Here is a 15,227-nt window from a genome sequence, read left to right on the forward strand (position 1 = left end):
CATCCTATGCCCCAAAGTGGGGCCGGCGCTGTGACGTGGGGTAAAGAGTCCATTGTGCTGGAAAGTGGTGGTCCCGTGACTGGGTTGCCTTCTTCTGGGGACAGCACATATGAAGAGAAAGAAAGATGCAGCAAATGCTAACAATGGGTGAATCTAGGGAAGGATATTCAGCATCTTTTCTGAAGGTTTTGTTCATTGGACTATGTTTGCAACTTTTCTCTAGGTTTCAATTTTTTTTTTTAAACAAAGCTGGGGGCAAAAAGAATAGTGACAGAGATGTTAGTGACTCACTCAGTAACCATTCTCCCCTTCTCACACTTTGATTCTAGGAAGTCGTAAGCCCAGCTGTATGACCAGACTTTTCCAGCCTCCCTGCAGCTAGGTGTAGCTCATGAGAGATAAGCAGAAGTTGTCAGCTTCTGGGGAAACTCCTGAAGAAAAGACAGACAACTGGCAGGTGCTCTTTTTACCCTACTTCCCTTATTCCCACTTTCTGCATAGACAAGATGGCTGGAGCAGCAGCAGCCATCTTGGGCCATAGGTGGCCTTGAAGGTGGAATCCAGGTACTAAGGCTGGTAGAGCAGGAAGATAGAACTCTGGGTCCCTGATGCCTGTGAAGTCGTCACACCTACTGTGAACCTCCTACTGCATGACTTCTCTCAGTGAAAAAAATTAGCACTTGCTTTGCTTAAGCATCTGCATTAACAGCCAAATGAACTTCTCACCTGTTTTCTGTTCCCTCTACATTGGAGTTTTCCACCTGCAGAATCCTATGCTGGGAATGCTCACGACCACTTGTAAGGTCCTTCTCAACTTTCAACACCCAGCTCGAATGTCACCTTCTCCGGGAGGATTTCCCTGGGTGCCCCTTCCCTCCTGGACTCCCGGAGCCATCTGGTGCTACTGTTAAACTCCCCTACAGTCCACTTGCTGCCCACCAGAGGATTCTTCACTGCTCATTGCTTTAGCTTTTCTGTAGCATTTATCCAGTTGTCCTCTAACCCCCTTGGCTTCCCTGCCACCACTCTCTCCAGCTTCTCCTTCTCTCTCTGCAGCGCCTTCTCAGCCTTTCCCCCAGCTCCTCTGCCCTGGCCACTCAAGAAGGTTGCAGTGGGTGCTTGACATCACTAATTGTTAGAGACATGCAAACCAAAACTACAATGAGACATCATCTCAAGCCAGTCAGAATGTCCATCATTAAAAAGTCTACAAATGATAAATGCTGGAGAGAGTGTAGAGAAAAAGGAACCTTCCTATACTACTGGTGGGAATGTAAATTGGTGCAGCCACTATGGAGGACAGTATGGAGACTCCTTAAAAAATTAAAAATAGACTTACCATATGATCCAGCAATCCCATTCCTGGGCATATATCTGGAGGAAAATATATTTCAAAAAGACACATACTTCCCATTGTTCACAGCAGCACTATTTACAATAGCCAAGACATGGAAGCAACACAAATGTCCATTGACAGATGCCTGGATAAAGAAGATGTGGTGTATATATACAATGGGATACTACTCAACCATGAAAAAGAATAAAATAATGCCATTTGCAGCAACGTGGATGGGCCTGGAGAATGTCATTTGAAGTGAAGTAAGGCAGAAAGAGAAAGAAAAATGCCAAATGATATTGCTTACACGTGGAATCTTAAAAAAAGGACACAAATGAATTTATTTACAAACGGAAACAGACTCAAACAGAGAACAAACTTCTGGTTACTGGAGGTTAAAGGGAAGGGATAAATTGGGAGTTCAAAAATTGCACTTCTTCGGGAGTGATGGAAATATTAGCTCTCTTGATTGTGGTGGTGGTACCATGAGTGTAGACATCTATCAAAGTTCATCAAATTGTCCATCTGAAATATGTGTAGTTTACTGCACAGGAACCATACCACAATAAAGGTATTAAAAGGAAAAGAAAAGAAAAAAAGAAGCTTGCTGTTCCTGAGGAATCTCTTCCAGACCCTCTTTTCTTTTCACTCTCCACGTTCCCCCGGGTAATTGCATCATCCCCATGGCTTCAGCCACCACCTCTCTGCAAATGACTCCAAATCCAGGGGTGAACTGGGCTCGCCTGGACCAGCTGATAAGAACAAAGTTTCAGGAATTTTGTGAGCCAGGTGTTAAAGCCAATATTAAAAATTAAATTATATAAACCTATGATTGTATGAATTATACTGAAAACAAACGTCATAAGCCCTCAAAACATAACATCCTGATTATTTTACTACTGTCTATGCGCTTAAGATTATTTTTACCTATCTTATGTGTATGGTGAAGATGCTGATTAAGGGAGTCCTACCACATATCTCTTCCCAAGTCTCTGCTCAGAGACGTCACAGTGACCACTCGAAATCAACCGCAGCAGGAGAGTTTCCATCGCAGGTTTGGGCAAGCTCTACAAATAACGGTGCTTCCTTGCTGGGAAAGCCATGTGTAAAGATTTCCCAGGACACCATGGCCCATGTCTATACCTGAAGCCAGCCTGGGTGACTTCTTGAACTCTGGGCTCAAATATCTGACTATCTGCTGGACATCTCATGCAGCTCGACTGTCAGGCACTGCTCATTCCGTGTGCCCTGAACAAACTCACCATCACCCCAAACCTGCCCCACCTCAATGCCTGTTTCTTCTTGCAGCAACATCGCTCACCCTGCTGTCCAAGCCAGAAACCTGAGAATCTTCCTGGACTTGTCGCTCTCCCTCTTCCCCAACATCTAGTAAGTTACCTTGTAAGTGATGCTCGAGTCTCCCCTCCAATCCTGTACCAGCCTCACCGAGGCTTCCCTGGATCAGTTTCGACATTCCTCCTGTGGATTCTGCCCCAGCCTCCTCACTGATTTTGCTGCTTCTAGCAGTGTCCCCCTCCAACCCATCTCCATTTGGTCCCATGAAATGCAAATCTCATTTAGGTCTCTCTTGTGCTTAAAACCCAAATCCTACAATAGGAAGTACAGACACCATCTGTATGGTCTTTTTCCTCTCTCTCCCCTCCTGTTTGGTCCTGCCTCATCTGACATTCAGGGGATCTTAGTTGAGAGTCACAAAAATTACTTCTGGCTGAAAATTTAAACAGATAAGGAGTTTATTATCCAATTGTGGGCAGCTCAGGAACTCTTCTGGAAGGCCAGAGTCCCCTTGGAGAGCATGCAGCCTGGAAATTCACATTGTCAAAAGGCCCAGGAAGAGTCCCCGGATGCTACGGCTGGGCATAGACAGCACAGCTTGCCTTGTTGGTTCCAGATGCCCCCAGAAGCAGTGTCACTGCTGCCCGTGGTCCCTGGCTGCAGCTGCCACCATCACCACCACCTGTCCTCTCCAGAGCAGACTCCCCTCCTTCCCTCCTACTTCCTGGCACTAGCTTCTAGTTCCAAGTCTGAGGCTGAGATGTCTGGGGCTGAGGTCACATGTCCTGGCTGCAAGGAAAGCTGGGAAAGCATTGGCAGCTCCTGGAGGGGGAGATGGCTCTTCTTCATAAATTGGGGCATCCCCCAAACATAGGAAAGAGGCTGTTCCAATGCTGAGAGGCCAACACTAATGACAGATGTCCCCCATGCTAGCTTTCACAATTAGACAAGATACTATTCAAGGCAAAGTAATCAAACAGCACAAGAAGGAAGGTGATGAAATGTACAAGCTTCTCTCCAGGGGGCAACTACTGTTAACAGTTTTTTGGGAGTCCTTGCAGATGTGTTATTGGTATATCCAGATGTATAGATCTGTATATAAGATGTCTGTACATAACTGCGTGCATGTATGTAGTTTTCATGTGTCAAAATTGATTGGCTCCACACATTACAGTTGGCACCTCGCTCCTCTCACCTCACACCGTGTCGTGTGACACTCCCATATCAGTGCACACGGGTCTAACGCATCCTAACAGCAGCACAGCATAGCATTGGGTGGATGAACCACAATTAACTAGTCAGTCCTCTACATAGGAACATTTAGATCATTTTCATTTTTTTGCTGCAATGAACCAGGCTGTAGTGGACATCATTGCACAAACATCTCTGTGCACTTGTGTGAGCAGAGATCTGAGAGATGAATTCCTGGAAGGGGAAGTATTGGCTCCAAAGAAGCATACATTTATGTCTTGGGTAAACATTGCCAAGTTGTCTTCAAAACAGCATGTGCCATTTTGCAGCTCTACCAACAACCTGTGAACTGTTTTTTCCAGGCCCACCATAGTCTGGTTCCTGCTGCCGCCTCACCTCATCAGCTGTCACTTACATACTCTGCATTTCCAACCACAGTGCCTTTGCCCATGCTATACCCACAGCTGAAACTTCCCTTCCTCCCTTGTCTGCCAGATGAAGTCTCCTTCGTCTGGGATCCCACAACTTCTTGGGTATAATTTGGTCATATACCAAATTAAGGGCCTCTGTGTGCCTAGACTTCTATAACCATTTTGACAATCCAGACCATAACCACACAAAAAAGGATCTTGTCTGCCTCCTTCCTGGTTCTTCAGCTGCATTGCTTTTTATCTGTTCCCAAGCACAGTCCTGCCTCAGGACCTTTGCACTTGCAGTTCCCTCTCTATGAATCTTGCCCTCAAGTATCCTGGCCTTGGTGCCTATCTGGAGTCTCTGCTCCCATTCACCTCCTCACAGAGGCCTTCTGTGACCCCTTCATCTCAAGCAACCCTCGTCTAGTAACTGGTACATCTCCATTTTCTCATCTCCATGACACTTCCCACAAGCTGAAATAACCTTGTTTGGTTTAAGTGTTGACACGTTTATTTTCTGTCCCATCTCTGCACACACACAAACACATAATTGTAAACTCCCCTAGATCGAGGGACTTTGTTTTCCTTTTCCACTATCTTCAGCCTTGAACCTGCCTGGCACCCCTGTCTAAGCACTCAATAAACGTTCGTTGGATGAACCATCGATATTTTACAGAAGACGAAACTGGCATTCACAAAGGAGAGCTGAGTTGCCCAAGGTTATAAAAAGCACAGCTCAGATCCAAACGCATCTGAACTCTAAAACTCTAAAACCAACTGCGGTATTTCTTCCCTACTCTTAGTACGTCACATTGTTTCCCCCCACCAGACTGGGCTCTTGGGGCCAGGACGTGAGTCTGACGCTCCGAGGTCCCCAGCGGCCCGTCCCGGGCCCACCCCGTGAGGCTAGCGGGCTCCGCGGAGATGTCACCCTCCCCGCCCCCTGTCAGTCAGGCCGAGGGGGTGGCGCGGCCGCCAGGGGGGGCGCTGAGCTCAGAGCTGCCGCAGCGCCCGAGCCGGAGCCGCCGGAGCGCGCGAGCGAGCAGGGCACTGGCAGCGCGCGGTGGCTGGCGACGCACCCAAGGCCCGGGCACTACTGCGCCCCGGCTCAGGGCCCGCTCCCCGCCTGCTGCAGACCAACCTGAGCACCAGGCCACGACCTGATCCCCCATCTGTCCTGAGCCCACCCCAGCCCGGCCCAGCCGAGCCCCTGCGTCCGCCTGCCGCAGCCGCAGCCGCAGCCGCCGCTCCATCCCCAGCCCCGGCCCGGCCCCGCATCCAGGTGAGGTGGTCGCGCTCCAGGCGCCCGGGCTGAGGAAGGGGTTGGGAATGGAGAGGGGACTGGGTGGGATGTGGAAGGGGCTGGAGAATGGAAAGAAGGCACCGGTGGGTGCGTGTCAGTGTGCGCCCCGGGGTATGTGTGTCTGTTGCTCGGTATCTGCAACTGCTTGGTGGCTGTGTGGACGTGCGTCCGCGCCCGTGTGTCCGTGTGTGTCAGAAGTGTCCGTGCGCGTTTGAGCGTCTGCGTGTCCTGTATGTGCACGTGAGCATGTCCCTGGAGTATGTTTGTGTGCGTCGCCGTGTGACTCTGCCATGTGTGTACAGGCAGGCCCCGGGGCTTCGCGCGCAGCCCAGCACTTCGGTTCCACGGGGCTGCAGGTTACAGCGTCCCGGATAACTGAGGTGGTGGCCCTTCCTGCGTCCCAGGTTTCAAGGACGCTAGGACTCGCCGCGGCCCTGTAGCCTCGAGCTGGGGAGGGGGTAAGGCGGGAGAGGGGCCCGGGCCCGGGCCCGGAATGGTGCAGCGGTCTCCGGAGGGAGGGGAGGGGACACCCGCGTCCCCCTGGAAGGGCTGGGACGAGGATGCGGGGCCAGCGCACCCGTGCCAGTGTGTTCGCCCTCCCCAGGCCGCCAGGATGGACGTGTTCATGAAGGGCCTGTCCATGGCCAAGGAGGGCGTCGTGGCCGCCGCGGAGAAAACCAAGCAGGGGGTCACGGAGGCCGCGGAGAAGACCAAGGAGGGTGTCCTCTACGTCGGTGGGCGAGGGGCGGGGCTTCTGGGGCTACGGAATTTGGATGTCCTGGGAGAGAGCGGAGCTGGGGTCCTTAAAGGGTGGGAGTGAGGGTGGTCTGGGCGGGAGAATATGAGTCAGCAGATGGGGCGGGGTCAGCAGGGGTCACTGAGGACATAGCCGATGGAAGGCTAGGTCACCGAAGAGACTGAAGGGAGGGCGGATGAGCGAAGTGTTGGTGAGGATGAGGTTTAGCTGAAAGGCCAGGGACCAATGCGGAGATCAAAGCAGACAGCCTTTTTTTCCTTATTCTTCCCGTTATTAATAGTTACCTAGTGCTGAGCCCTCACTCTCTGCCAAGTACTGTGCGAAATACATCCGTAAAGTCCATCACCTCATTGAATGCTCCCTGCTCATCCACAACCGGGGGAAACTGGGGTCCCCCCAGGTTTCACTACCTTGCTCAAGGTCACACAGCTGATAAAACCTGAAGCTGGAGTTTGAGCCAAGCTTTCCGGACTCCAAAGTCCCACCCTTCTCCTTGCCCTCCTCCCTCCTGTGTTGCTGGGGCTCCCTTCCAGACTTCCTCTCCATCTCCTTCCACCTCAGAATCTCTCTCTGGGTCTCCCTGCCTCCCAGTGTTTCCACCATCAGCATCTCTCCTCCGGGTTCCCTCTGCTCGCAGCTGCGGGATGTCATCAGGAGAAAGGCCAAGTGGTTAAAATGTCTCACCCTAAGTAGGAAAGGAGAGGGAGCATGCAGGGCCATTTGCTTGAAGGGAGGCAGGAAACTGACATTTCTGACTTTGGATGCAGGCACAGGGCTTACTTTTGTGCAGTAGGTAGAATTATCCAATTATCCCCTTTGCTGGCTGTAGAGGGCTGGTTAACTTGCCCACGGTTGTGTCAGATTTGGGATTGTGGCAATTTGAAAAGTCCTTATTGACCACCTACTATGTGCTGGTAGGTGCCGGCTCTCCTGATAGCGATGCCAAGCACCCCAATGGTGGGATTTGACATCCAGTGGCTGGGCTGGGAGACCACTTTGGGAGGGTAATCAAAGAGGATGGCATTTGAGCTGAGCCTGAAGACTAAGGAGGGCAGGGGTAGGGGTGCAGAAAGGCAGATGCAAAGGCCCTGGAATGGGCTCAAGGACACTGGGTTAGAGAGCAGAGGGCAGAAAGCAGTGATACCAGATGAGATCAGAAAGGTGGGCAAGAGCCAGTTCATGAGCGACCCCTGCAGGCCAGGGCAAAGCATAATTGCCAGGAGAGATCATAAGCCAGGGCTGATATAATCTGACTTCAGTATAGAAAGGTCTCTCAGGCCGCTGGGGACAGAAGAGACAGCAGGGAGGCTGGTGGGGAGGTAGCATACCTACCAGATGAGGGTGGCTGGAGCTAGGGCAGAGGTGATAGAGATGGGGAGAAGGCTTGAAGCCCGACCTGCTGGACCCCAGCTTTGGCCTCCCTCCTGCCTTCTCCCTGAGCCCTTTCACTCCAGTAGACCCCTGGCACCCGTGACACTGCCTCCCTACCAACAGACTTGGCCCCTCCCCTTTCCCTCCTCCCCCTGACCAGGAACTCCTGGTGGCCCCCACTCCCTACAAGACAAAGCCTCAGCTCCCTGAAGCCTAGCATTCAATGCCCTTCATGGCCCTGCCTGTTTCCATCGCTCCGAGCACACAGACCAGGTCCATGTGCTCCGTGCAGGCCCTGAAAGCACACCTCCCTGTGACTTGCCTGCATTCTTCCCTGTGCCTGGCACACCCTCCTCGGTCTCCTTTCTGCGTCTCCACCTGCTCCCCATTCGACAAGGCCTAGGCAGTGCCCCCTCCCCCATCATGTGCCTCCTGGAGTCCTGGAGGCTGGAGTTTCTCTCCCCAGTACTTGAGTCCAGGGCACCACATCTGCTTTCTTACCCCCATCTGACACTGAGCCATTGACCTGGGGCCTGACACAGAGCAGGTGCCAACAAGTGCTTGTGGGAGGAATGAAAGAGTGTGCATGCAGCCCCCTGCCCCATAGTTTCTGGGTCCGGCTGGCCTTGGCCCTGAGAATCCTGTCTTCCTGCGCCAGTCTCTCCTCCTCTCGCCGGCGTCAGCTGGCCCAGACACCCGGTTCTGGCTCTATCAGCTGTTGTCTGGGTTGCCAAATCCTCGGGATGGAAGACTCCTCACTCCCCTGAGGGCTCCCACACCCACCTTGGGTCAGGCTTTCTTGCCTTTCCAGTTGCTGTCCTGGGAAGGCCGGGCCAATGCCGCGGGTGTCAGTCACAATCTTCATGTTACCCTTAGACCCATCCTGCATCATTCCAACTTTGGCCAGAAGGAGGAATTTGCACCCTAGTTAGAAGAGAGTCTTTAGAAGAAATGCAGTTGGGGCAGGGGGTGGGGGGATGGGAAGTGCGTGTCCATAGGCAGTATGTGGGCAGTTGGGCATCAGGGGCTTCTTTCCAAATTCAAAGCCTTTTGCCCGCCTCCACTGCCTCCACCCTACCCCCCTCCCCCATCTTGCTCCCATCCTGGGCAGAGGATTAAATGACCCTGCACAGATAGAGCGCGTTCCCAGTGCTGGTGCTCAGGCAACATCCACCAGAGGGCATGGGTATCACCTCGGGTGGGTGGGGCAGGGGGACGACAGACAGTGGGGGAGAACTGGAAGTCATGAGGAAGTAGGCATGGGGGGCCCTTGTTGGACTTGGGGGCCCAGGGAGGCAGTGATGGGGCCACTGCTGACTGGGTCCCTCTGCCCGCTCTGTAACCACTGTGCTTGCTGCAGTCTGTTCCCTTGGCTCAGAGTCCTTAAGTGTGCTCCTCTTTGTCCCTGCAGGAAGCAAGACCAGAGAGGGGGTGGTACAAGGAGTGGCCTCAGGTACCAGCCCAGCCCTGTCGAGCCCTGTTCCTTCACCCTGGCCTGGGATCTGGCTGGGATGCAGGTGGTGGAAGACGGCACCTCTAAGGCTTCCTGCGGGGGTGCTCCATGGGGAGGGCAGGCCCTGGGATGCTACGGGGCAGGGGGGCATCTAAGCCTGCTTCCTCCTTGCCCCCAACCCCCTTCCCAACCCTCTCCCTGATGCAGTGGCTGAGAAAACCAAGGAGCAGGCATCACATCTGGGAGGAGCCGTGTTCTCCGGGGCTGGGAACATTGCAGCAGCCACAGGCCTGGTGAAGAAGGAAGAATTCCCCACTGATCTGAAGGTGAGCTAGACTTCCGCCACACAACACACACACACACACACACACACACACACACACACACACACACACACACCAGGCTCCCTGCTCCCCCGGCCAGCCTAGGGCACAAGCCTTCCCGCCTCATGTTCTGCAGGGCCCTGCTAGATCTGGCTCAGAATGAGTCCATGTGAAGCTGTATATGGGCATGGCGCTCCCCGTGACTGTGACCCAGATCTGGCTGGATGCATGCATCCTGCTTGTGAGTGTGACCTGAATCACTATGGGCCAAATCCTCACGTGTCACTGATTGTTCATTCATGTCTTTTCATTCAGCGAGCATTCATGCCAGAGAGGGATTGTTTTAGGAGTTACTGCAGTGAATAGGTTCCTACATTCATGGAGCTGACACTGTAGTGGGAGAAGATACAGTAAAAAGCTAACCAGTAAGCAAGATGATTTCAGACAAGGGTATGTGCTATGAAGAAATGACAAGGGTCACAGGCTAGAGAGTCAAGGGGTAAGGAGGCTACTTTAGTTGAGGAGTGACATTAGAGCTGACACCCAAGAAATGAGGCAAGCCATATGGGAAGTGTGTTTCAGGCAGTAGGAACAGCATGTGCAAAGGCCCTGAGGCAGGTATGAGCAGATGTGGGCCATGAGGAGGGGTGAACTGTGTGTCACACATTTGTGCGGACATGGTCCCCCAGGCAAGTGGCGGTGGCTACCTCATGGGTGCATGAAGTCAGATGCCTGCATTAGGACACACTGGAGGGTGAGATCTGTGAGCCCTGGAGTCCCACAGAGCTAGATTTGAATCCCAACTCCACTACTTCCTGACTGTGTGACCCTGGGCAGGTCCCATCATAGCTCTGAGCCGGATTCTTTGCCTCTAAGATGGGAGACAGACACAGGAGGACTCTTATGTAGATTACAGACAATGTTCATCAGAGGTTCTCAAAAACTTCAGTGTGCATCAGCTCACCAGGAGGCCAGCGTAAAAGACTGACTGTTGGCTCTATCTCTAGAATTTCTGATTCAGAGTTCTGAGGTGAGGCCCGAGAATCTGCATGTTTAACAGGTACTCAGGTGAGGCTGATGCTGCAGGGAAGGGACTACACGTTGAGACTCACCGATATAAAGAGCCTGGATTGTGTACAGTGAGTGTTCAGTAAGAGATGGTGGCCCCGCCGTCACGTGAGCAGTCTGTGTGTGTGCCCCTGGGGGCTCATGTCACCACAGGTGTGCAAGGACATGTACCGCTGTGACAGTGGACCACAGATGGGCCTTTATGTCTGTACAGACATGCCTCTCATGAGGGAGTTCCGTGTGGTCCATGTACAAGCGCAGATTCTGCCTCCATGGGGGTGGGGCCCCCTTCAGTGTGAGGTTTAAGAGACCAGTGTGTATTCAGCGTGAGTGTATCCATCGGGCTTTCGGAGGAGACCCCATGCCACCCTCCATTCCAGACATTTTGCACAGTTGGTTCCTTCCCCTGTCAGAAGTCTGGAACCTGACTCAGAAGTTCTGGTTCAAGTCCCGTCTCTGCATTTTACCAACTGTGTGACTTCCCATTTCTTATCGTTACATTTTCAGTGATCGCTCCCATTCACTGATCTCTTGTGTGGGCAGGCACTGTTCTAGACATTGTACACAGAGTCACTTACTGAATCTGCACCACATCCCTATAAAGAAGTCTTCCCAATTAGCCCATTTTACTGATGAAGGAACTGAGGCTCAGAGAGGGAAGTGACTTGCCCAAGATCCCGCATCCCGCCTGCCCCTACCCCTCTGAGAAGGTGGTTGGGAGGATAAGCTCAGGTTTAAGTCACCAGAGTCGCTTGGTGCTGACACGGGCCAGGCCCTGCTCTGAGAGCTGGGGTGCAGGGAGGCAGGTCTGGGACTGAGCTGTCAGCCTCGAGGCTGTGTGTGAGCAGCCTTTGCACAGAATCATTTCTCTCAGGCTGCTTTCCTCTTACCAGCACTTGTTGACACCTCAAGCCTTTTCTCTCTCTCTCTCTCTCTCTCTCTCTCTGGAGCTCAAGATCATAGACTTACAATCCAAAGGCAGGCCTTTGGGGCCACTGGGCCCGTGGAGAACCCGTGCAAGCCAGGGGTGCCCATTTCTGGCTCTGCCTCCCAGTCTGCTCGCATACGTTATCATGGGAGCCTCCCCACACTCACACAAGGCAGAAACGCCATCCCATTTCCAACCCGAGGCAGCTGAGATCTAAAAAGTAAAGTGACTTACCTGATGCCAAACAGCTAGTGAGGGGCCATGCTGGGGTGGTTTTTAAGTGAACTCTTTACTGAAGTACTGCATTCATGCAGAAAGCATGCAGCTCCCCGAAATTTTCACAAACGGGACTCCCCGCAAGTAACCAGCACCCAGGTCAAGACGCAAAAGAAAGTCAGCCCCTATGAAGCCCCCCTTACGCCCCCTCCCAGCCCTTACTCCCAGGGCCAAGACTAGTGCGGTGTCTGGGGCACAGAATTTAAGGGGGGCACTTATTCTGGGGTCTCACTGGCATGGCCTTGAAAGGAGGTGCCTTCTTAATTCTTGCACCCAAGGCGCCTTCGTCCTGGCCGTGCCTCCTTCTCTGTAGCTAATAGCTTCCTCACCTCCATCACCACAAATACCCTGGGTGTTTTTCAACGTCATAGAAATGTTATCCTAAAGTGCACTCTGTTCGGTACCTGGCTTCTGTCACCCATCAGTAAGCGCTGAGAGTCAGCCATGCCGTTGTGTCCCCACTTTGATGTGCAGTGTCCTGTGTGCAACAGGACCACCCTCCCCACCTCCATTCTGCTGTTGTTGGACATCTGATTTGTTTCCGAACAGTGGGCAGAGCTGGGACTCCTCACACTCTCTCTTTCCTGGGTTCTGGTCATAGCTGGGTGATTTTAGGCGAACTAACATTTCCCCACCTCCCGGGCCATGGAGGACCCATGTGTGACTGGGGGAAATGAGCTACGTCAGGAGCGCAAATTCATGAGCCCACAGGGCCCACCTGGACAGGTAATGTGGAGGCGGTGAAGCTGTCTGGATGGAGCTGAGCAAATACAGGGCACAGGTAGTCAGGGAGAACTTCTCAGTGCTGGCCCTCCAGGATCCCAAGATTCTTATCTCTGCCCAGTAGGGAGGGACAGCGGCTACCTGTGGAAGTGGGGAAGGTGGTGTGCCCTCTGCCTATGGGCTTCCCTGCAGGTCCAGGCTTGTGCCAACCCGCATGTGGCCTTGCGCAGCTGTGCATGGACCCCAGGTTACCTTGCGTGCCCACGCGTGCAGCCAGCTCAGTCCCGTGTGTTTGTGCACAGACATGTGCTCGCCCACAGGGGACTGGCCATGTGTCTGGCAGCCCCCTATTTGTGTGCCTGCTGGCCTGCACTCGTCTGGGCAGCAGATGCAGTGGGGAGGGGAGAGTCTTAGCTCACACATCCAAGCAACACCATGAGCTGTTGCTTCGGCTTATCTTAAAATAGCAACAGCTGAAGAAACCAGGCCACACAGGGCCCTGGGGGAGGGATGGTTGGAAAGTGGCAGGGGAATGGCTCAGAGCCCCTGCTCAGCTCTGTCCCTGAGCCTCCATCTCCCTCCACCCCAGAGGAGACTCCAGGGTTATTTCTGGGGTGCAGATACCTGACCCCCCACAGAGCTGACACAAAGGGAGTAGGGATAAATGGGTGACTGTGTGCGCCCCGTCTACCTCTCCATCCGATCCGGTCCAAATGATGGGAGTGCAGGAGGCTGCCAGGTGCCAGGTGCTGGGGAGGGGGCATGGAGAGCCCACTCCCCCTCACCACCCCAGCTTCAAGTGGTGATTGGAGGCATTTCAGTCCTCCAGCCCACTTCCAAGGCACTGTAAATAAACAATTTAATTAAAAACTTTGGTTGCACTGCCAACAAAGCCTAGCCTTCCCCCAATCAGTCAAAAGCTTCCCAGGGTAGGAATTTGGGGAGGCATCCCCAGCTGGCCTCATGGGCCCTGTCTCTTCTCTGCCCGTAGCCAGAGGAAGTGGCCCAGGAAGCCTCTGAGGAGCCGCTGATTGAGCCCCTGATGGAGCCAGAAGGGGAGAGCTATGAGGAAGCGCCCCAGGTGAGCGGTGGCTAGGCTGGGTGGGGCTGTGGGCATCTCCAGGACTGCTGCCAACTCCAGCTGGGGTGGGAGGTTCCTGGCAGCATAAGGTTGGACCAGGGAGCTTCAAGCCCCCCTTTCTAGAACCCACACCCTGGAGGTGGCAGCAGGGAGGGAGGACAGATGTGGCCTAGCACTGGGCCCCAGGCACCCTTCCCCAGGAACATCCCAGCTGTCTCCAACTTCCAGATTTCTCCCCTGCCCAGGGGGAGGGGAATGCACTGTTCCTCCTTGAGGGGGAGGGGTCTCAGGGCCCGGCCTCGCTGCTTGGTCTCCAACTCCTTCCTCTTTTGCTCTTCTCCACTCCATCCCCATCCCTCTGATGCAGGAAGAGTATCAGGAGTATGAGCCAGAGGCGTGAGGGCCCAGGACGGCCCCCTACCAGCAGCACAATCCCTCCCCTGTCCGCTGCCCCGCCCCCCAGAGCCAGGGCTGTCCTCCAACCCCTTCCCCTTAAAACACGAGATCTTCCTTTCGCTCCGGGGCGCCCCCTCGGAGCCTGTGTTAGTGTCTGTCCATCTGTCTGTCCTACCCGCCCGCGTCCAACCCTGGGACGTGGACAGGGCCGGGGCTGCGGCCACGGCTGGGAGCCTCGCTCCACCTTTGTTGCCCCCTCCCTGCCCCACCCCGTCCAGTGTCTGCGCGGAAGTAGCATGTTCTATGTATTTTTAAAAGAAGATCGGAAAGTGACGGCTCCCCTCCACCGCCGACAGAGGCTATTTGAGGGGTCCCCAGGCAGCCCCAGAGCCCCGCACCCCACTCCCACATCGACCCCAAGAACCTTTTTTTTTTTTAAACCAAAACCAGGAGTCAGGCTGTGCCATGCCCCCTTCCCCAGCCGGCCCGGTCTGAGCGCGGGCGTCGTGTGTCGTGATTGTGGCATGGAAAGTCCCCCACCCCCGTGTGAGCGTGTCCCGGGAGGGCGGGCCCGGCCGCCCCCCGCGTGTCCATGAATAAAGCCAATCTGTCTGTAGCAGGCGCCGCACGGGCAGGGCTGGGCTGAGGTGGGGGCCGGGTGAAGACGGCCTACGGGCTTCCAGGTCCCAGCCTGCCCCAGTCCCCTCTTTGGGGCCCGGCACATTCAGTCCAGGTACAAGACTGGCCACCTCGGGCCTCAGCTTCTCCATCTCCTACCCTCCCCCGGAGGACCAGGCTGAGACAGGCTGCAGACTGGGAGGCGGGAAGGCGGCCTCGGGCGCCACCTACCGTACCGTAAATCACCTACTGACGACGCAAGACCGAGGGGCAGCTGATTGCTCAGGGCCGACCCGCTCACACCTCACTGCACATGCAGCGCAGGCGCATCGACGGCCACGCACGCGCGGACACGTGTGCACGTACGCTGGTCCTTGCGAGCCAGTCCGAGTGCACGCACTGGGCAGGCACGCACGTGCACGCATGCTGGCAGACACGTGCAGACTCGCGCGCGCACTCATAGTTGGACGCGTGCTGTTGGACGCGTGCTGCGAAGAAGCTGTTGGAAACTAGCAGTGTGGGCCCTGAAAGAAGCTGCTATGCGTAAACCTTTGTCCCCCACCACTCCCCGAAATTTACATGTACACACCCCTGCGCACACCTGTCCACCGCAAAAAAACTCATCCCAGTGGAGGGGAAATGGGCAGTTGCCCCCCTCCCCCAAAAAATTAGAGTACGGGCGATCGGTGCGCTA

General features: G+C 54.4%; 1 protein-coding gene across 1 annotated transcript; it reads left to right on the plus strand.

The window, feature by feature from the left end:
* Nucleotides 1-5,281: 5,281 nt before the first annotated feature.
* SNCB (synuclein beta) lies at nucleotides 5,282-14,531 on the plus strand. Its single transcript, XM_072946955.1, has 6 exons — nucleotides 5,282-5,518; nucleotides 6,144-6,273; nucleotides 9,079-9,120; nucleotides 9,328-9,446; nucleotides 13,430-13,519; nucleotides 13,887-14,531. Exons 2-6 carry the CDS (start codon nucleotides 6,153-6,155, stop codon nucleotides 13,917-13,919), a joined length of 405 nt encoding a protein of 134 aa, XP_072803056.1. The 5' UTR covers nucleotides 5,282-5,518; nucleotides 6,144-6,152; the 3' UTR covers nucleotides 13,920-14,531.
* Nucleotides 14,532-15,227: the final 696 nt, after the last annotated feature.

Source organism: Vicugna pacos, chromosome 22 (assembly GCF_048564905.1).
Source record: "Vicugna pacos chromosome 22, VicPac4, whole genome shotgun sequence".
Classification (NCBI taxonomy): domain Eukaryota; kingdom Metazoa; phylum Chordata; class Mammalia; order Artiodactyla; family Camelidae; genus Vicugna; species Vicugna pacos.